At 43.8% G+C, this 23,353-nt stretch overlaps 1 protein-coding gene across 4 annotated transcripts in view; it reads left to right on the top strand.

Moving 5' to 3' along the window:
* Window positions 1-23,353, top strand: part of CALN1 (calneuron 1) — a 398,390-nt gene that overhangs the window by 147,158 nt on the left and 227,879 nt on the right. For 3 of the 4 annotated variants that reach the window (XM_058569479.1, XM_058569478.1, XM_058569481.1), the window contains exon 3: window positions 12,189-12,332. The exons of the other annotated variant lie outside the window; for it this stretch is intronic. In XM_058569479.1, the coding sequence (XP_058425462.1) occupies window positions 12,189-12,332 (144 nt within the window). The remainder of the gene's footprint in view (window positions 1-12,188; window positions 12,333-23,353) is intronic. 4 annotated transcript variants of the gene reach the window in all.

Below are 23,353 nucleotides of genomic sequence, written 5' to 3'. Positions count from 1 at the left end.
TCAGGAAGCATGTGTTTGAAGAGGTAGACTGTGAGGTTTAGGAGAGCAGACTCTGGCGCCAGAAGGCCTGGGTTCAAATCACTACCCTGACACTTAGAACCACATGGCCTCCGGTGAAGGGTAATGACAGAACCGACCTCGTGGGTTGTTGTGAGGAGTAAATGAGCTAAAACACCAAGAGTGCTGACAGCAGTGCCTGGTTTCTAGTAAGCACACAATAGATGTTAGCTCTTACATGGTAGTTGAAGCCAGAAGAAATTGCTGCTATTTGACCATTTTTTTTTAACCTAAAGAAAAGCAATTTTATGTGGTTCAACCTAATATATACATACACCCCCCATGTATATTATAACTACATTATGCATCTGCCGTGACGTGCAATGCATTTCTCACTGTGGGTTGGAATGAAAAAGGCTGCGTGCCATCCTGGCTTTCCCTGGCCAGGGAGTGGATATGAGGCATCGATTGCAATGACCAAGTGTGATATTTCCATAGGGCTTTTGCTCCAAAGGGGCCCATGCCCTGCTCTTTTGCTGTCTTTGTTTAACCTTCTCCTGCACGTCATTTAAGTGTGGCTAGGTGCCCCTTACTGAGTGGTAAACAGAAGCATCAGGGTCACACAGTAGGACCCGAGCCCACCTGGTGATTGACCCCAGGCCTCCTTCCTGGCTCTTCTCGAGCCCTGGGTGCTGGGCTGCCCTGGGTCTTCTCCCTTAGCATGGACTGATAGAATCAAAACAAAGCTGTATTGCCCTTCAAAATAATTTTTCCTCATTAAAGAACAAAAAGAAAAAAAATCCTCCTGTGTTTTCTTGGACTTAGTTGTTGGTCTTCTGTTATAAAGTTCTTTTCTGTTTCCAGCCTAGGAGAGATTCCAGAGGTCAGGGAAAAGATGTGGTTTCTAGAATAATGTCCTGTGAGGGCCAGAGAAAGAATCTGAGTTCCAGCCACTAAGCTGTCCTCCACTGTCCCTTCCCACTGCGGCTCAGCGTGGGCCACCCTACCCAAGCGGGTGTCCTAAATTTGCTAGTATACCTTGGTCTCCTGGGACCTGGTCCCAGTACCTAGAATGGTGCCTGACACACCATAGGTGCCCATGAAATATTTGTTGGATTGAGTTGAACTGATTAATCCAAAGAGAAATTTAGTCCCTCCAGAGGATTCCCAAGACCCTGGGGAGGGGAGGGGGTGTGGGCCATGCCTGAGAGACCCTCTCCCTTCTCTCCATTCAATTTGCCTCTGGTTTATTTCTGGAACTTGAATCTTGTTCTTCTGGCCTCCACATTGGTGCTAAATCCATAAAACGATTTTGTTTTCTCAGATATAGATTATTCTGTGATCTCAGGATATTAACGTTTACAGCTTAGGAACAGTGCAACTTAATGAAAAATTAATTGTATTGGTTATTACCATATTGTTCACAGATAATTTCCGCTCAATTTGCTGCTTGCAGATACATCCAATATTGTCTCATGTGCCAAATGATATGATTCCTATTTTCTGCCTGGGCTATTTCCCTGAGAAGGAGCTTGTTGCCATGTGAGAAATGGCTCCTTTTGTGGAGAAGCACCAGGCTTGTCCCCATGATGCTGTCCAGTCTGCTGGACCGTGGGAGATGGCCCACCTCCTCCTAGGACAGACTACCCAGCATCCTGCCCTGTAAGCAGTCCCAGCCTGGGGTCAGGAGAGGGGCTCTTTCCCCACTCACCCCTCCTTCTCCCTTGTCTGGGGAGCCTTCCTTCCCTCTCTGAGCCTCAGCTCCCTCATCTCAGCCATTGTGTGGACGTTTCCTGGGCGCCTTCGGGCCAGGCCCCGTGCTGAGTATGGGGTCCACTCACGGTCCTTTGATTACCCTGTAAGTCTTTTTCAGACAATATCTGAATTGTCTACCTTTCCTTGAAGCCTCCCTTTATAATCATCTGGATCTTGAACTTCAGGAACTAAAACCTATGTGATAGCTGGATGAAAGGCATATCTCGTAGGATTTTGGGTTTCTGTGCATAAAAATGACGTGAAATGGAGGACAGTGATAATTGATACTGCCTTTTTGGAGAGTGTGATATTATGATATAATTAGAAATATATATTTGGTCTTCTTCTGGTTCCTGGCCCAAAGCTCCTAAAACCCTTGGAACCTCTGGAGTGACAAGAGTGTCTTTTGTATGCTAATGAGATGGCTGGATATCCTAGATAGCTCAGGATAGGGGCTGGTTGCTAGAAAGACCAAGTCTTGATTAGTGCTTTGGAACTTTTAGCCCCATCCCATGACCTCAAGGGATGGGAGAGGGGCTGGAGATTGAGCTCACTTATAACCACAGGCCCTCTAGGACCAGTTCAACTGACCCCATCTTATCAACAGAGTAATTAAGAGTTGCGTTTCAGGAACTGAGAGTCCTCTCTCGCCCAGTTCAAGCCGATTGAGACCACCAACCCATCAATTGGGCCTGTGCAAATGCTAAATAAGTGACCCTTTTGATGTTAAGGAGCTGAAAACTCCACCCTCAGGTCATGCTGGGACCACCACTTTGTGAACATATGTTCTATGAAGAGCCGTGAAGCTTGACTACGCTTGCGCACATCATCAATTATCTCACTTCTCCTCACCTCCAACCATCTATCTCCACACTTCAGACTGCCCTGCCCTTCATCCCATAAATATTTCCGGAAGCCTTGGATCAGGGAGACAGATCTGAGGGCATATGCTCCCTGTCTCCTTGCAGATCAATCTAGCAGTAAGGCTGTTTTCTTTTCCCAAAAGCTGATGCCATCATAATTGGCTTTTTTTACGCTCATTGAGTGGCAAGCCCTTGCTCGGTAACACAATTACCAGTGGCCAATGATTTAATCAACCGTGCTTACATAATGGAACCTCCATAAAAACGCTAAATGACAGAGTTTGGAGAGCTTCCGGGTTGGTGAACACATCGAGGTGCTGGGAGGATGGTGTGCCCAGAAAGAGCATGGAAGCTCCTCGAACTCTCCACCTCCCATATCTTGCCCTTTGTGTCTCTTCCATTTGGCTGTTCCTGAGTTGTATCCTTTATAATAGACCAGTAAATGGAAGTGAAGAGCTTTCCTGAGCTCTGTAAGCTGTTCTAGTGAACTTTTGAATCCGAGGAGGGGTTATGGGAACCCTTGGCTTAATAGCTGGTCGATCAGAAGTACAGGTGGCCTAGACTTGCAACTGATGTCTAAAGTGAGCACAGTTTTGTGAATCTTAACCTAGAGTCTGCACTAACTCTGAGTAGTTAGTGTCAGAACTGAGTAACATCACTGGACACCCAATTGGTATCCAGAGAGTTGGAGAATTAGTTGGTATGGGAGAAAAACTCCACACATTTGGTGTCAGAAGTGTTGTGAGTAGAAATGGATCATAGAGGGAATTGGCAATATGTATTAAGTGCCTTAAAAATGTTCCTGCCCTTTGACCCAGTAGTTCCATTCCTAGGATATCATCTTAAGGAAATGGTCATCAAAGTACATGAAAATTTGTGTACAAAGATTTCCATTTCAAAATTATTTAAAATTGGAAATGATCTAAATGTCCCATACTAGAAGTTTAGTGAAATCAATTTGAATATAGCCATTTTACCAAATCCTATGTAGCCATCAAAAATGATGTTTTAAAGGCTAGTAAACAATACGGAAGATTGAAATAATAGCATGTTAAATGAAAAAAAATCAATATAAAGCTATACAGAGTGCATGATCCCAATTTAATTAGGAATATTTGTGTGTAAAAAAGTTTAGAATAAAATGCCTTAATATGTTAACAATGGTTATTGCTGACTGATGACTTATGAATTATTGTTTTTCTTTATACATTTTGGGGGACATTTTTCATAAGAAGCGTAAATTAATGTGTAACTGAAAAATGTGGCATTCCTGCAGTTTCTCTCTGGTCTTTCAAGGGGGCTGTCCCTATCCCAGAGGTCAAGTCCAGAGCCCCTCCAGACAAGAACTGCCACCTGGCTCCATGCCCTCTTTTCTCTCATGAGACCCTTAAGCCATTCTTACTCTCACACACATTCAAATCTAATTTAATGGTTCTCCTTTCAGCCCTGCCAGGAGCATTCCATCCCTCACAGGGTGCCTTTGCTCCAATGAGCTTTCTTTGTTAGTTTCTGTTCTAATTTGCTTTGTTCTTTTACTGTTGGGGAATTTTCCATTAGCTTTAACCAACCTGGCATGCTAAAATCAATTCAGCTTAATCTGTGGAGGGGTAAAATCTGGGGACACGTAAACTCTGTTCTAGCTCCTAAACCCTTAGAAATGCCCCTAGCTTAGGAAAGAAATGGTTATTTTTCATGACCTGGGATATTTAGTCTTTGTAAAATTTCCCACCTAATAAGTTCCTGAAATGCTTTTCTTTCCAAATGCTAGCTAGGGAAGGAGATGGCTTGATTTTTTTAATTCCAGGTGTCATTTGGGCCAGGAGGTAGTGAAACAGGCCCGGGGTTTGGGGACACCTGACATACACAGCATGAGCATTGCATCACTCACCCACCAGCCTTGAGCACTGGGCCTTTGAAGCGTGTTTTCAGCGCTGCCTCTTACCTGCACCCAGGTTAACAGTGACTCACAGTGAGTCTGGGGCCCGGGAACTTACAGGAGCCCTGCTCAACCTAGATTCTAACCTCAGATCACAGATGCAGTTAATGCTCTCAGGGAGGGACTGTCACTGTTGCTAGCCATGTCCTTCGTGTCCTTCTGCAGGTGCCTCCCGACAGGGGCCCTCACCTCCAAGGGCCAGGAGGGGTGAGTGCAGCCCCTTCCTCCTCTCACCCGTGTCGTGTCCTCTGCTGGAAGTCCTCTCTGTTGCATTGACTCCAGTTCTCAGCCTCCTTCTGTCACTGGCGTATGCCCTAAGCAGCTTGAAGGATGTTTAAAGGTGCTTAACACTTTCTCAAGGTTGTTCTTCAGAGCTATGTTGGGAAGAAATACCAGTGTCAACCGGCCTGAATGAGATTGAGCCCCACTGCTAGGGCAGCGCTTGTGCAGACAGCCTGGAGATGACCAAAAGATACCCTTTACTTCATTTTAATACTAAAATCTCTGCCTGAGGAGGAGCCTAGCCTTATTAGCATAACATGCGATGTATGTGAGAGCATGTTTTCAGATTGTGCCTCCGTCCCTACATGTGATAACAAAACTTCCTTTTTAAGTATTCGTTCCCCACCCAAAATAACAGACACCTGCTTCCCTTTGTTCGGAGAGCCACGACTTTGGAAATGATTCCTCGTGGTCTCCTATTTGCTGCAAATAAATTCTACTTTGTGTGATAACTACTTCTGCTGGAGAGTCTGCTTTTCCCTCGCTAGGAAGTGAACCCGCTTTGCTTCAGTAACAATTCCAGGCTCTCTGGAGTTTCACCTCCTGCCTGTTTATTTCCGGTGTTTTCTATTCATCTTCTCTCCCCTAACTCCTGTGCATTCTCTTTTTTCTCAGATAAATTTCAAGTCCTTTAAGCCTCCTAAAATCCTTTGTGAAACACGACTCCATTTAAATAAATAAACAAACGAATACAGGAAGTGCCTCCGGGGCTGGGACCCCTCTGATGTGGCTCTTGGGTGTCCCACTGGAGCATTCCTCACAATCTGGGCCTGTGGAAGAAGCACAAGAAATGAGCATTTATTGAAATGGATGCAGTCACACCTCAAATAGCAGATAACCTAGGAGTGAAGGTCGTCTAACTCTTTTAAAATCTGAGAAAAACAAAGCTGGGTTAAAAAAACAAATTATACAAAACAGCGCCATAACCCCCAGCCTGCCCCATCTATGTGGCCTGTCGCAGTCAGCATTATTAACTGTGGGAACACTTCTGAGTTCCTGTTGCATCCCCACCTCCTCCCAGCACGTTTTTCTCCTCCTGGAGGGCCCTGTCCCCCTTGCTGCCTAAGCTCTCACCTGTGTTCCCTAACTGCTGAAACCAATTAGTTGTATTTGCAGACTGATTGATTATAATTAAATTGGAACTTGTTCACACGAACACCCGCACTGGGATTGAACCAGCGTTTTATGTGCAATTATGGTCATTCTATTCCCGTTTTCCATTCTCATCGTATTTTCAGCATCATAGTCTCCAAATGCTAGCCGCATATTTCCAAACGCTCCCCAGACCTGACTGCCTGGGTATCTCTCAGGGACCTATACTCTGTGTGGCCAAAATGCCACTTCTCTTCCCTCCCTGAAAGCCCGTGCTTCCTCGTGAATTCTCTCTCAGGTAATGTCACCCTGAGAGAGGATGACATTACTGACACTACATCCTGACACTACTCACTCCATCAGGCAAACGAAACTCCAGAAGCATCCTCCAACCCCTCTCTCCTAAATCCCAGGCACCGGACACCTGAGACTTCCCTGAGCACTGACCACTCAGAAAGTCTCTGGGACCCCTCCCAGCAACTCCATGTTGCTTAGCTCCAGGCTCCTCATCTCCCCTAGACTCTGTGACAGCCTCCAGGTGAAGGCTCTGCTTCTCATCTCTTGTCACTCTAGTCTTAGCCACCCTGATGCCAGAGGCTTGGCTTAAAAATCAATCTGACCCTTTTTTTTTTAAATTTAAAACCACTGAGGGCTCCTTGTGGCCTACAGCAGGGGTTCACAAACTTTAACTATGAAAGGCCAAAGTGTAAATATTTTAGGCTTTGTGGGCCAAATCATCCCTGTCATAAGTACTCAATTCTATTTGTGTAGTACAAAAGCGATAGACAATAAACAGACAGTACGTAAATGAATGAGCATGGTTGCATTCCAATAAAACATTATTTACAAAAAAGGTAGTGGGCCAGATCTGGCCACAGGCCATTTGCCAACCCCTGGCCTGCAGGGTAAAGCTCAGATGGCTCCCAAGGCCCTTTGCAATCTTGCCCTGGTGCACTTCTCCACACTCATCTCTCAATGCTTCTGTACCCCTTGTGCAGCCAGTATGTTAGACATGCCCATCCTGGCACATTCTCCCCACTCTGCCTCCTTTCGCTTCTCTCCATAGCCTTAAGATTCAAGATTCAAGTGTGACCCTTTGACAGAGTCGTCTCTCTGCCATGCAGGAGGACTTGCATGGGGTTTTGTGTAGACTTTATTATTGCCCTTGTCCTTCTCTGTTATGAGGATCTTGTCACCTCTCTATTTCTCCAACTAGAGGATAAGCTTCTCAAGCCTGGAAAGTTTCTTTGGCTACCTATCTATCCTAGCGCGGCATCTGGCATATAACAAGTAAACAGCAACTTTTCATTGAATGAATGGCTGCATTAATCATCTCTAAATATTCATTTGTTATCTTTCATAGAGAAGGTGGAAACCCTTCTAAATCTGTTTTGTTGTTGGCTCAGTCCCTGTCCTGTTATTTCTTCTGAATAAACACCTCCAGGTTTGTATCTTATATATTCTGGTGCATTCGTGTTGGTGTTTGGTAATCGCCAGGCCTCGCCTTGCTGAACTGCATCTGTCTCCAGTTTTGCAATTTCTCAATGACGTGTATCAGCAGAAGGCATCTTGCTCATTAATAGAGCCATCACTTGTTCTGGTTAAAACCCACATTCTTCCTCAAGATACATTTCTGGAGAGAATAAACAGATTTTGCATCTAACAGGGATTGAGATAGGAAAAAATTGTTGTTCTTCGTTACTAATTTGAGTTTGCAAATTAGCACTGTGAATTTCAGCTGACGCTTCAAAGCCGGAACATTAGCCAATGAATATTGACTCTGGCTGGTGTCCGAATTTCATCTGATGCACTCTGTTTGGGCGGCCCTATTGGTAAGTCTGCTCTGTGCGATAGCCATGCCTTTGCCATTGTTCCTGCCCCAGTTGGCTCTGTCCCTAGGGAGCATCATGGACCTGAGGCCTGCTTCTCAGAGGGTGCTGGGTTGGGATGCAGATGGAACTTGTTGTGGTCGTGGATATGTTAAAGAAAATAGACTTGCTGGCCCAACAAGCAGTAAATCTCTTGGGCCCTAGAGCAGGATCATTTCTAGCCCAGGCCTTGCTTGGCTCCAGAACATCAGCATCACTCCAGGAAGGAGAGCCACAGATCCCTGTGGGAATGCAGACTTTGGTTCTGGAAGATTCCATATGCAGAGAGTGGATTCGTTTTTACAGAAGATATGACTTTTACCGTGTTTCCTTTCCTACTCTACACAATGACAGTTGGACAGGCTCCTATCAGCATTGCAGACGCCCGTTCTGTGACCCGCAAAGGCATCTGGGAGGTGGTAGAATCGTCATGCCGCTGCCTGCTGTGCGTGTGTTCTGTGAGACTGAAATTGAATTAAAGACCAAAAGCACAGCATGCTTATGTAACTCTGAAGCACAAGGGACTTGAGCCCAAAGAGGGGCTAAATTCCAGTGAAAAGCATACCGCATAACTGGCTTGTACCTGAAAGCTTGGTCTGTGGTCCCCACTTCCCAAGGATGTGGCAAGTGGCCAGAGCCCCTTCGTGCTGCGAGCAGGCCGCCTGTAGCCAGAGGCAGAGGGATCCGGCCGGCCTCCATGTCTCCACTGGTTTTATGGGCATATTTCTCACACCCTGTTCTGCTATTATAAATAAAATGAGGCTTACATCACATGTCTCAGACTGCAAGACCCATTTCCTTCTAATAAGCTCCTTGTTTGCCTGGGCTTTCCCTACCCTGGAAAGATGAAATCTCCAGAGGCTCCTATTATGGATTTCTAGTTTTGTACTTTTCTTTTCCTCTCTGCTGTTTTGAAAGAAAATGAAGTTAGTGAGCTTTGTCTGCCTCTGCGCATGCGCACACACACACCTCTCTACCTGGGAGCCAGGAGCAGATATTCTATGCAAACAGAGAAGGACAGCTTTGTCCCACTTACCTGGAGGCCACAGAAGACAGAACTCTGAGCTGATATGTACCTGCCCTGTCCTGTCCCAGCTGGAGCAGGGCAGGCCTGAATAGGTGCTGCAGACAGGGCAGACTGTGGGGCTTCAAGGCCTCGAGGGCACATGTCCGTTCACAGCAGGGCAGTTCTGGAGTCACCCCTGTCTGAGATCTGACTTCCCAAATCCAGTAGCCCAAGGGTGCGGCAACTCTGGGAGTAGCCCAGGCAGCCGGCTGGGCGTCGGTAGGCACACCCACCAACGCCTTTATTTCCAGGCCAAGTTCTCAAACACCCCAACTAGGCCCCCCAGGGGTGTCCAGTATAAGAATACAGGCTCATTCATCAGTAAGATCTAGGGCATGCAGAGGGACCACACGAATGAGGCCAGGCCCTGTCAACAGGAGGGGACCTCCCTCTCAGAGTGATGAGCAGCCCAGAGAGTTCAGGATTGAGTCAGAGGGATGAGAAGTATAGATGGTGCCTCAGGAAAAGAATGGTCCAGAGAACAAGGGGCGGGGTGCAGCCTGCAGCTGGCCATTCGGCTGGCCCACTTGGGACCCTGACCTTCTGGGACCCTGCCATCATCTGACATCCTCTACTGTTGCATGGTATGTGCCACCCCCAATGTAAAACTCTACTATAGAGGCTGGAAGGAGACCAACCCAATGCATTTTTCAGATGGCTGAGGGAGGAGCCTGCCCCGGTCCAGAGCAGAGCCAGACTGACTTCCCTGTGGGCTAACTCCCACCTCAGGAGACCCTGCCTCTGCAGCCGCCTGCCCTCGGCGTCTGGGCTCGGGCCGTGTGAGGCTGTGATCTCTGCCCCAGCGTCCTTGAGGGCTCTGTGCCACGACCTCAAGCTGAGCAGTGGCTTTAAGCTCTTTTCGGCCACCCGGGACTTGGTAGGAAAAACATATGGCATGCTTGGGCATGTTTCGTTGATGAGAAAAGCCTCAAAGTGCAGACAAACTCCTTGCTTCAGAATTTGGACTGGACTAAAATTTTTTCTATATCATCAACGGAAAAAAGAAGGGTGTTTGAACGGCAGATTAATAGGGTATGAAAGAGAACACAGGCTTCCTGTTCTTAAACATTTTAACGATGTCCACGGATCCACAGAAAGGGGTTGGCAGGACCTTAGGGATCCTTGTGGCCAAACCAGCTCATTTTACACATGAACGAACTGAAGCTTCCGGGTTTGGCGTCAGACCTAATTAGCTAATACTCCTGGCTGGGAGCCTAGGGTCCCTGCTCACAGGCTGGTCTTCTGTCTGCTGGAGCCCACATTTATTCACAGAAAGCATTCAGCATGCTCAATTAGTATTGACAATGAATTTGCTACTAATATATGATCCTTATGTATTCAGACCCATCATCCATTGAACAGCTGTCTGTCTAGCGCCTCCTTCAGAGTGTGGGTGGGAACGTACACAATGAATGAAGAGTGAGGAGCTTACAGCTCAGAGGAGAAGCCACGATTTCTGCACCAATCATTGTATTTCTAGATGGGACATGCTAGATGTCATGTAAAAGGAATGAATGACCTGCTGAACAGTCAGCAGAAAGTGAGGTAAATTTGGCTATGGTGAGCAAAGCTGTTTTTGTGGAATACACAGCACCTGACTTGGCCTTGAAGGCCTGAGATGATTTGGGCAGGTAGAGGAAGGCAAGGTGTTTCAGGTGGAAGTACTAGATGGGATAGTGTAGTAGTCTGAAAAACAGCCCCCAAAGGTATCAGCTTCTCATCCCTGGAACCCGTAAATGTTACCTTGGAAAAAGAGTTATTACAGATGTCATTAAGTTAAGGATCTTGAGATGGGGAGGTTATCCTGGATTATTGGGCGGACCCTAAATGCAATCACAAGTCTCCTTATAAGAGGGAAGCAAAGGGAGATCACAGACAGAAGAGGAGAAGGCAATGTGACCACACAGGCAGAGATTGGAGTGATGCGGCCTCAAGCCAAGGAATGCTGGCAGCCACCAGAAGCTGGAAGAGGCAAGAGATAGATTCTCCCCTAGAGCCTTGATTTTGGTTTGGTGATACTGAATTCGGACTTCTGGCCTCCAGACTATGAGAGAATAAATTTCTGTTGTTTTAAGCCACCAAGTTTGTGGTGATTTGTTACAGCAGCCACAGGAAATTAATATAAATAGGAAAGGGAAAGAGTGTGGTTCAAGGTAATTGCTGGGAGCATATTCAGATATTTAGAGAAGTGGTAAGTAACTGGGTTAGGGCAGTGTCTGGTATTAGTTTGAAGAGTTCCTGCAAGTTTCTGTCTGGATCTCGCCTTCCCGACTGAAGTCTAGGGCTCTGGAGGAGAACCACGATGCCCAGTGGATGGCTGTTCTATCTCTGTGTCCTAACTCCCATGCTCCTCAGGTATAGGCAGCCAAAACTTGTGGAATGGCATGATGAATGTTGGCGGCTGCCACACCTGGGTTTGCACCGGGTTTATTGATGAAAAGTCAAAGCAGGCCACAAGCCTGGTGCTCAGATACGATTGACGAACCTGTCATCTTTAGACTGTCATCGCGAATTCCCCGTGTCATGCTTCGCAGCAGTGTGATGTGTTAGGAAAGGCTCAGCCAGCCCAGGACTAAAGGGCAGGGGCTGTGGAGGGAGGGACTCGGGTGGAAGGCAGAACCCCTGTGGTTAGGAGGCTGGGAGCTCACCTGTGGGTGAAGCGGCCTCATTGATAGCCGAGTCTGAGTCTGTGCTGGTCCCGAGAGGGTGTGATTAAACATCCTGGTAGGCTTTGATGACACTCTCATTGATCTGAGGTTGTTTATAGCCATAAAGCAACTGTAAGTTAGAGGAATGAAATAAAAACAGCAGGATACTTAACTCTGGTCCTCCTATGAGGTTGAGAAAGCTTTCCGCACAGCTCCTGCAGCGGCAGGAAGCTGAAATACACATCTGCAAAGGGGAATCTCATTCTCCTGTCCTCCTAACAGCCAAGTTAAGAGGCAGCTTTCTTCTCACAGCTGAAACCTAATCCTCATTCTTGCCCAGGAGGTGTGCTTGGTTAACACGATTCTCTGCTGGGACCACCGTCTAATTGTGTGCCTCCCATAGGGTTTTAGGATGCTCACGGCCAGTTTCCTCTTCCTTCCAAAGCTGTTTTTCCTTTTTTAACTCCTCTTCTCTCCTCCCCTTCTCTCTCTTCTTCTTTTCTTTTTTTTTTTCCTTCCTTCTTTTGTTTCTCTTTTGGCCGCTCATTTATTGGATTAAAGGGTTTTGGCTTATGAGTATTTGTAAAGCATTAGGAGCCTTCAGTAGACAGTCACCAATTAATTTCAATGCAATAGACCAAGCCATGTGACCATTGGACTTTCTTTGCTTTCCCCTTGTAGAAATCCGAGAGGCCTTTCGGGTTCTGGACCGAGATGGGAATGGCTTCATCTCCAAGCAGGAGCTGGGAATGGCCATGCGCTCTTTGGGGTACATGCCGAGTGAGGTGGAGCTGGCCATCATCATGCAGCGCCTGGACATGGACGGTGAGCCCCAGGCCGGCAGCGGCTCCCCTGAGCGAGCCCTGACTCGTCAGCGAGACCTTGGGTTTCAAAGGGCCTTGCACTTGGACTCAAAAGACTTGGGTTCATGTCTTGGTTAACATTTGAAGAGTGGAAACGTGGACTAGATCAAGGTTTTTCAAACAGCATTCCATAGAGCTGTAGGGGCCTGCAGAGGTGGTTCTGGGGTCGCTAGAGGGAGCAGGGTGAAGAAGGCGGCCAGGCTGCTGTAGTTTTGTTTTTTTTTCAAAAGACAGCTTTATTGAGATAGAATTCACACACCATAAAATTCACCCATTTAACTGGTACAATCCAATGGCATTTAGTGTATTCACAGATTTGTGCAGCCAATGCCATAGTCAATTTTAGAACATTTTCAACACTCCAGAAAGAAACCCTGTACCTCTTAGCCATCACCTCCCAATCCCTCCCTCCCCCCAAGCTCTAGGCAACCACTAACCTCCTTTCTGTCCCTATGAAGTTGCCTCTTCTGGGCGTTTCATATAAATGGAATCATACAATATGCATAGCTTTGTGACTGGCTTCTTAGCATAGTGTTGGCAGGGTTCATCCTGTAGCATGTATTAGTACTTGGTTCCTTTTTATAGCCAGATCATATTTAATTGCATGGATATAACAGCTTCTTTTCTGTCTGTTATACATACTGGGTTTCTCCGTACAATCCCATTGGGGAAAAGGGTTTCGCTGTATTTACAAAGTTCTAAAAAATGACATGTTAGATCTTTAAGTTTCTTTCCTGCTCTGAAATCCTGAGGATCTATTCCAAACCAGTTGTGACCTACCTGACGTTTAGATCCTGCCTTGGCTGAAGGTCAAGGAAGGAGCCTTCTTATTTTTTTTTTTCAACGCATGTTCTCCCACTCTGAAAAGCAGCTTGATTCCAGGCATAAAGAAAAGGGGTCTAGAGTCGCGGGCTTTGGGAACTCTTGGGTAGAGCATGAAGTACAGACGAAGAAAAAGGAAACAGAGGAAGAGGCAGGAAGTCTTGCAGATGAATAGACCAAGGCCATGGAAGGGAGATGTTTGCTTGGCCTGCGGGCTGATTGGAAGAACACAGCTCTCTCCTGTTATCTTGCTGGGCTTGTTGGAAGGATGATAATAAGGATGACCATATGGTGAATGAACCCAGCGCCAAGTACCAAGTGCAGCTGTGGACATTCATTTTCTGGTTCAGGGCAGAGATGTTTTATCAGGGATGTTCAGTTTGAGCAGTCCCAGCCTTGTCCTTACAAGTCTGATTGATTGTGACTCATCCTGTCTTTGCAGGCCAGATTTGACCTTGCCCTGTATTTTAGAGGTATTTCTGAAAAGCTAGAGCAAAGCACACATTGTATAGCAAAATCTCTCTTCCATTGACTCCCATCATCATTTCGGAGATACATTTCCAGAAAAAAAAGTTTCCTCCTTAATGTAATAGAAATCTTAATCTATACCTCTGTTTATGGAACTAAGAAGGTTTTGTGCTTTTGACTCTCCTCCCACAACTCCTATCGTAAAACCTAGTCAAGTGGACTAAAGCAAATGGACTTAGCAACATTTACCAAAAATGAGCTGGGGCTGTTTTGGGAGAGTTGATGAGATTTAAGGGTCTTCATCAAAGTCCATCCTTGTTCTTTGTATATTCACTCATTGCACCCCGGCTCATGGGGAATTTTCACATTATTGCAAATCCTCCCTGATCTCATGACTTGGTGTCCCACGGGACCTTGCTGTTATTCAGGGGGCTCATCAGGACTCAGGCAAAAGCTCCATCTGGGGTGCAGTTTAAGAGACTTCAAGTTTCACCAATTTATTTGCAACTTATCACACTCAGCTACCAATGCTGAAGGCAGAGCTTATAAGCAAATCTTGTAGAGAACTTCTATTAGTTCCTTTAACAAAAGCCCAAGTCATCAGCTGTTTCACGGTGACCCCATCAGGTGAACACACATTTATTTACTTTTGAAGTGCTGCTCCCTAGAATTTTGTTGCCTACAAAAGATTTAATACAGAACATATGAAAACAATGCAGCAGTGTGGGCAAAAGAAATTGCCTACACAATTTATTAAATGCCCAAGTGTGAAAAGAGCTATGTGAAAAATGTCCAGTCTGAGGCTGAAATGCTTGTCTTGAAGTGCTTCGTAAATGATGCTGTTAAGTGAAACGTCCAGGGTATTGGGTTCTGGATATGGATGGACTGACTGTTTTTCAGTGTCCTTCGCATAATGGGGCCTTTTGAGCTGTTCTGTTAAAAAAAAAAAGTCAAGTTGTCATTATATCCTTCCTTCTCAGCTTCTGGAACTGGGGATCCTCCACAGAGATTCGGCTCTACCTAATTAAGCTTCTCTTTGGCGTGAAACTTGTGGAATGGCAGAGATTTTTATGGGGATGATGCCAAAAAAAGGAAATAAAAGGAGTGTTTGGGCTGGAACTTAGGATTCTTGGCTGTAAGATGACTGTTCCTCCTGGCCCACAGACCCTGATATCCAGAGGTGACAGGAGAGGTGGCGGTGCCTCCATCCATCCCAGCTGGCCATGATTAGGAGCAGGTCTGGCCCACACACCGATCTTCTCTTTCTGGGGTCCCTGCTGGTTTGCCTGACGGTGAGGTCACACCTTGGGCACGATGCCCAGCTGCATTTAGCCTCAGTGTGTCTGTGCAACCTAAGTCGACACATGAGGCTTTCATTAGGTGGTTTCTTGGGAGTAGGTGCCTTGCTGGCTATGCATGTAATAGAAACCTCCCTGGATTAGGGAGCTCAGCAGGATTTCCTGGAGAGGGAGCCTGCAGCAGCCAGACAGTTCCAGTCTGTGTGTGGAGCTGGTTTTCCAGGGGACAGAATGGGAGACAGGCAGTGGGGTCTGAGATTGCTGTCCTGGCCCGTGGCCAATTTGCCTTCAGTGCTGGGACTGCCTCTGTGTGTGTGTGTGCACAGCATGGGCTGAACTACTCAGAGTTAACCAAACAGAAAACCAAAACTTCTGGCTAATGCCCAGGGCTTCCTCTTTGGCCTGTTACTGCGAAGGCTCTTTCTTGGAACTTTAACTCAGTTCCACACTCCCTGATGTTCAGTGTCCCACTTCTCTTTTATCAGCCTCTGTAGCTGAGGGGACTTTTGCCCTAACACCAGTTGGGGACCAGGATTCACCTTTCCTGGATGCTTTTCACCAGGATCTCTCCATGAGCCCAGATTCTGGAAGCCTATACCCTCTCAGTCAGGCTCCTGGGGACATTTAAGCCCGGTGCCCTAAGGCACTCCTTGCATGTTGGGAATCATCTTCTCTCCAATGCATCACGGTACTAGCTATGCACCAACCTTGGAAGAACTGATAAAAGAGTCACCCAAAAAAGCATCTCCAAAGCTTAAATATTCTATAGAAGCAGGCTGAGAAAGGCTGCTTGAAAGTGACTGCAGACTGTGCCACACTCTATCTCCCCTCAGCTCTGTGGTCCCTACAGCAGCTCCTGGGGCCCCGCAGAGCTTCCTGCATCATTCACTGGGGAATAAAGGCTTGGTATCTTCAAGACCCAAGGGATATTTTTGACTGCTTTCTACATTGCAATGATTTTATCAACCACACCACTATGGCCATTTGGAGTGAATCCAGCTAGCTTTGCAAATAGTTTCCTGAAGCAATCAAACCAGGAGTCATTCTCAGCAGCCCACGGCCTTTGCATCGCCTTCTCACATTTCCTCATGCGATCCTCTGCTGTTGTAAGCTGCTCTCTCCTCTCCTGCACTTAAAGAACAAAGTCTCTCTTTGAAACAAATGCAGACCTTGTCCCCTGCCTCCTTGATTTTCCTTCTGCTCCTCAAGGATGCAGAATCTCGTGAAATTCCAAGAAATTGGGGTTTTGAAATGAATTCTTATCTCTCGACAGGTTTGTAGTTTTTTCAGGTTCAAACTACCTGGATGGTGAATTTGATTCAGTCTAGTTCAATTTAAAGAGGATTTATCTGGTGTCCGTTATGTGTGAACTTGCTTGTTTTTACGGTTGGCAAGATTCGCTTTTGGTTCGTTTTGAGACAAACCACTGAGCTATGAAGCACTAAATTACGGCCAGAGTCACGTGAAAGAGTGAGCAGTGTCCCCATTGTTAATCTGTGTGTCCATACCTTCCCTCTCTCAGCTACCTGTTCATTACAAGCATTAAGCCTTTTCTGATTAGTCATATGATTATGACCTTTCTGTTTTCATTTGTGATCTCCTAGAAGACAGAAAAGTACAAGCTTAATTCAAGTAGCGCTCACTTCCGCTTCACATTCAAACTCATCAGTGTACTGATGTGGATGCTCTGGGACTGGCGTAGGTCTGTTTTGTGAGCCAGAACGCACGCTTCTTTCCTATGTGTGAGGGGAGACGCTCACCCACAGACTGCACGACGTGGAACCGCCTGGTGGGAGGTGGGAGCAGTCAGGGCTTTTGAGCCTAAAGCAGAGGTTCCGGAACCTGAGTGCACGTTGGAAAACAGCTGGGGGAACATTCTAAACAGTCTGGGAGAATCAGAATCCCCAGGGTGGGGCCCAGGAGCCTGCATCCTTTAACAATCCCAGCAGGTTGTAGACAGCAGTGTGTCCATTCACAAAACTGAGGGACCTTTGGTTAAAAGAAAAATCTAAAGCTAAGGAGAAATCTTCAGGCCTGTGAATATTTGTATGAGCAAGAAGGTCTGAGTAGGAGGGAACTGCCTGAAAGGCAGATAAGGAGCTTTTCCTTTGGGAATTTGATGAAGGAAGCGGAGTCTGTGCTTAGTAGTTGGTCAGCTCTGCCTGAAAGCAGGAGGCACTCCCCGTGCTCGGCTTCCTTGCTTCTCCAGCTGTGGTCCAGGGACCTGCAGAATCGAGGTCACCTCGGAGCTTAAAATGCTGACTCTCAGGCCCACCCCAGGTCTGCTGATTCAGAGCCTGCATTTTAACCAGAGCCCCAGGTGATTCATATACACAGTAAAGTTTGAGAGGCGTGAGTCTAGGACACACCTTGAGAAACGGGAAGCAAACCCAACCATGTTTCCTTGTTAGAGAGGACGTCAGAGAGACGTGGGCATTCAGTTTTCTGAATCCACCCAGAGGTCCCCGTTCCAAGTCTCTGGTTCCACTCCTTTCCAATCAGTGCTCTAAATTTCACATCAGAGACTTGAGGAGTCTGTGACTTCAATTTACAATTCTAGAGACCACACAATTAAATTTGAGTCTTCCTGGCAGTTGTAAGAAGTAAGTGATTATTTTTGGGTCACCCAAGGAGCACTCTAGTTCTCTGACTGTGACCCAAGCTGAGAGTTTCAAGGCCTTAGCTTGTTTTTTCTTTCAAGGGCATTCAGGAGTAGTCATCTCCCTCACAGTCCTGGTAGTCGTCATTGCTACTGTAAAGGTCAGACAAAGGAACTACATGGGTCTTCCAAAGCCTTGCTTTCAATAATTATTTTATCCCAAGAAACCACAGATGACATTTAATTAATTATGATGTGGTGCATGCCGTAGATACTGGCATCCCATTTTTCATAGCAAGAAGGTCAGTACTTCATTTGAGATCAGAGATAAGCAAACCAATCTCAGAATCCCACTTAGGAAGTCTTTTTCCTCCTGGTACCACATACTGTATCATCTTGAAAACAGAAACCATGCTGGATTCCAAAGTGAGAGTATCATGTGAAAGATAAGAACCTGCTAAAATTCTTTATGCATAAATAACATTTCTCTCAGGCAAGGTTTACCAAAAGGAAAGTGCCCATCTCAGAACACTCTGACCAGTATTGAGTATTATTTAACAAATCATTACTAATAGGATTGGTGAAGAGTGGGGACTTATTTTGTTTTAACTTGTAAGAGAGATGAAGTAGTTTTCATATGTTGATTAGTTATCTATTTTGTGTGTGTGTGTGTGTGTGTAGTGTCTTTTTTTTTTTTGGATCTGTTTCAGTAAGCATAGGCTAAGTTATGCTTCAGTAATAAATAATTCCCCCAAATATCAGTGGCTTAGTACCACAAAATAAAAGTTCTCACTCATGCTGTATGTCCATTGTGGGTTGGCTGGGTGTTTCCTCTTTGGCATCCTCCCTCAGGAGTCCTGGCAGAGGGAGCCTTCCGTTTCTGTGTTTCCATGAGTGCCATGGCAAGGGAAAGAGGCCGAGTGAATCACATAGCGATTCTTGAAGTTTCTGTCACTTCTGTTCATATCTCATTGCCTAAAGCAAGTCACATGGCTGTGCCTCCTATCAAGGGGTGTTGGGAAGTAGAATCTGACTCCACGCCCAGAAAGGAATGAACTATTTGATGAACAACACTAATGATGACTTAAGGATTTTAGGCTTTTTCTTTTTTTATTAGAATGTCACATTCATTGCAGAAATTTTATCTTAGGAAAAACTTTCAGAAATACTATGAATAGGGACAAAAATGATTGTTATAGGAGATTTTACACACTCTTCAGATTGATCAAGAGATAAAACTAAGTAACAGAATTTTAATGACATTGAATATGTGTGAGTATGTGCATGTGTGTCTGTGTAATACAAATTTTGTATCCTTAAAAAGAGTAATACCCGGGGCTGGCCCGGTGGCGCAAGCGGTTAAGTGCGCGCGCTCCGCTGCGGCGGCCCGGGGTTCGCTGGTTCGGATCCCGGGCGCGCACCGCCGCACTGCTTGGTAAGCCATGCTGTGGCGGCGTCCCATATAAAGTAGAGGAAGATAGGCACCGATGTTAGCCCAGGGCCGTCTTCCTCAGCAAAAAAAGAGGAGGATTGGCGGATGTTAGCTCAGGGCTGATCTCCTCACAAAAAAAAAAAAAAAAAGAGTAATACCCTTCTTTTTAAGTGATTCTGGAACATTATCAAAACATGGCTATGTATTATGCCACAAGGACAACTTAATTAAATTCCAAAGGACAAATGTTACAGGCACATTTTTTGACTACAATACAATAAACCAGAAATTAATAACAAAAGTTTGAGTAAGAATCCCACCTACTTGGAAATTTAAAAATCAAAAACCTTTTAATTTAATGAACAGATCCAAGAGCTGATTATTTGAAAATAAAATGCAATAAATTGACAAATACAGCATATTTAATTAAGAACTAAAGAGAGTTATCACTAAAATAAACTAGAAATGAAAAAATATGGGAGGTTTTGAAAAAGAATACTTGATACAATTTTATGTGAATAGATTTGAACATCTACACGAAATGGAGATTTTTCTGGAAAAATGTAAGTTATCGAAATTGATTCAAGCTGAAGTAAGTAGTCTAAATGGGAAGTTGCATGCTTGCAGCCTGCCAGCCAAATACAGCCCATAGCCATGTTTTACTTGGCTCACATATCATTTTATAAAGCAGAAAATCTCATATTAAAAATATACACTTCTCTCTCCTCTTAAAATATTGGAAAATTTGGCAAGTCTAGACCTACAGTCCTTCATTACAATAATTTGGTGGAGTTGAGTAGCTATCCCCTCAAGGTGGGGCAAATGCCACAGTCTCCACCATTCTTTATTGACTTACACCTGCCTGCTTCCCTTTTGATGGACTGGCTTGGTCCTATGGGCTTTGGAGTGTGTGACTTTGCCTAAATGGACCAGTGAGTGATGAGGGGATCTTCTACTGTTGTGGCAATTCGTTCTTCATTTCCCTTAGTTTTAATTGTAGGGTGTTTTTTTGTTTGCTTTGTTTTCCTGTTTTTGTTTCCATTTTGCTTTTCTGTTGTCATTTCTAGCAACTTCAGTAGATTATTTATTTTAATTCTTCATTATTTAATACTTAAGGCAACTAGGACAAAAAATTTGCCACTGAGAAGAGCTTTAGTAATAGCTCCCAAACTTTGATAGTTTTAATTGTTTCATTGTTTTCTTTACAGTATTTTATCATAATTTTTAACTCCCTCTGCTACTCTACAAATTTTTTAGGAAAGTATTTTATAATTCCAAGTCGTTGGTATTTAAAATTTCTAGTTTACATTTAAATTTTCTATTTTTGTTGCATCGTGGAAAATAAATATGATCTACTGTTTGCTAGGATTTTCTTCGTAACCAAGAATAAGATGAACTTTTATAAAAGTATTGTCTTTATGGTATGGTATAAGGCTTTTATATAAGCATAGAAGTTATCTTCATATTACCTATTTCCCCTCCACCTGTATTTTTGGTTATTTTATCCGAGATAAATTATTGTGATGTATTGAAGTCGCCCACTACTGTTCCGTTGCTTCCTTGGTTTACTTCCAACAGTTTTTGTTTTAATTTTCAATGCTCTATCTGCCCTTATAGTGGATTTTACCTTTTCTCAATATAAATGTTCTTTAAACACTTTTGAGTTATGCTTTTGCTTTCTGTTGATTTTTGCCACATAACCTTTTTGCCTCTGTTTGCATAACATTTATTGTTATGTGTGGTCATTGGGGAACATGCACCATCATTCAGCTGCTTCTTCCAGGAACACGGTGCACTGGACTCCTGCCCTTTCTATGCGAGTTTTTTAGGTGTGAGACTTTTACACACTATGCACCATTATGATTTCATTTTTAAATATTCTGAGAGCCTTTTTATTGGTAAGCTTAACTTATTTATTTCAGAACTTTTAGCTTGGATCTTAATTCTGTCATTTTGTTTTATGCTGGTTTCCATGTATATTTACTTTTGGATTTGTCTTCTTTTTTGACTACAGTGGATTTTTAAAAAAAAATATATTACCTTCTCAGTTGTTTGGAGGTTAGGTCTCTTACTTTCACTTTTTCTAGTTTTTGTGGACTTATCTCTAACTCCTAACATCAGTTACAAATTAATAATACTCTCTTTTATGGAAAATGAGAAATTGAACGTTTCCCCATTTCTCTTTTCTATTCTTTGTTAAGTTCAATATATGGTTGTTATAAATATATTTCCTCCTCCTCTTTTTTTAAATATTTTTATTATTTTCAATTTTAAAGAATATTATCAGTTTTAGAACCATATTTGAAATACTTACTTTGCCTGTACATTTAACTGGCTTCATTGCCTATACTCAATCGTTTCTCATTTTCTGCTTATTATTTTAATTCATATATATTTCCTTCTTATTTTAATTAATATACATTTGTTTTGGCATAAACCTTCCAAAATTTCATTGTTTTTTTTGTTTTCAGGAAGTTTACCTCAACCCTAAATCTTCTGAGTGTTGTAAATCTGATCATATCTTTCTCTCCACACGCACACACAAATGGCAACTTGATTAGGTATAGAATTCTTGGGTTACAGCCTTTTGCTTTAAAAATTCTATGATTTCTACTCCATTAATTTTGGTTTTTAATATTGTCAAGAAGCTCGTGACCAACCTACTGTTTATTCCTGTGAACAACGTAATTGTTTTTAGGATGTACTCATCATCTGTGAAGTGTGAACGTCTCACCAGTCTGTTTCCCTGTCTGTGTTGTGCTTGTTCACGGTGGTTGGTGCTGTGGCTGTCGCTGATGTTAGGGTTCCTTGCCATATGATTCACACTCTCAATTTTTAGACTGAGTTTTTTTCCTAGAAAACGTTTCTTCAATGTTTTTGTTTTCAGTCTCTGTTTCTAGCCTTTCTAGCAAGTTAGATCCTGGGCTGTGGTCCCCACATCTTTCCCTCATAGCTGTCCTTTCTCCATCTTTTTCTTCAGTCTTCTGCATTTCTTATACATATATTTTCTTCACTACTTTGAGATTTTCCAGTGAACAGTCTACTGATTACTGGATTTGAATTTCAATAACAATGCTTTCTCATCTCTGTGCAATTTTTTCTTGTCACTTTTCTAATTTGGTTGATGTGACATCTTCTTGGTGTTGTTATGGACATAAACTGGATACTTTTCAAACATTCTTTGGTAAATCTGTTTGAGAACGAGGCAGTTGCCTAGTTCTGAGACTTTTGGTGGTGACTTTTGAACCACAACATCCATTCATTCACAGGTCTCTTGATTTTCCCAGTAGAGGCAGATTCACTTGCCTGACTCTTACTCGGGGTCAAGTCAGAGCAGGATCCAGCCAAGATAGATGCAGGACAGCCGCCAAATCTCCTTCCAGTGCCACTCAAAGAACGGGGGTGGTGTGAAGGAATTATGAGCAGGTAATTATTCAGCAACCTAGGAAGATTGTAAAGGAAGCTGCATTAAGTGCCTCTTACAGTCCCAGTATGCCTAGGATCCCCGTAAAAGATGCTCCCTGTAGTTTCTAGATCTGTGCCATGTGGGATCCCTCTTATTTTTCATTTCTGCTTTATTTTAGCGGGTAGAACTTTTAGATCAAATAATAATGGTAATTTCAGACATTTTTTTTCTTGTTTCTGATTTTAATGGAAATGTCCCCAGAGTTTGAGCTTAAACTTGCAAACAGCATTGATTGCTGTTTGCGATGGATATTAGTTATTATGGTAAGGTAATATCCTATTCTTGCTTTACCTTTTTTTCTTTTAAATCAATAATGGCTATTGAGTAACTTTTTGGCATCTACTGAGATAGTCATACAGTTTTTATTATTTTACCTGTTGATGATATGTATTTAACTGAATTTGCTAAAATTAAAAAACTCCTACAGTTCAGGGATTATTCCTCCTTAGTCTGGATGAGTTTCTCTCGCAATATCCTGTTGCATTTGACTAGCTATTATTTTATTTTTTATTTAGGTTTTTGCATATATATCCATAAAAAATAATTGATCCATTGCTTTTTCTTTCCATTTGGCAGGTTTTTGTATCAGGGTTTTGCTGAACTTATAAAGGTATTTGGGACTTTCCCATCTTTTTTGTGCACTGGAAGAGATTATAAAATAATCATTTCTGAATACTTGAACACATAGTCCTGTGAAATCATGTAAACATAAAACAGTTTGGGGTGGCTCTTTAACAGTGTTTAGTTTATATCATGTTTACTAATCTATTCAAATGGTCATTTTCTTTAGTGAATTTGATTATTCTCAGAAATTACCCATTTCTTTTGGATTTCAAATGTATTAACATAAATGTATACTTGTTGTTATTCATATTTTAATGTCCTTTAATTCTGTAAA

This window comes from Diceros bicornis, chromosome 26 (assembly GCF_020826845.1).
Source record: "Diceros bicornis minor isolate mBicDic1 chromosome 26, mDicBic1.mat.cur, whole genome shotgun sequence".
Lineage (NCBI taxonomy): Eukaryota > Metazoa > Chordata > Mammalia > Perissodactyla > Rhinocerotidae > Diceros > Diceros bicornis.
This window is presented reverse-complemented; position numbering and strand designations above follow the sequence as displayed.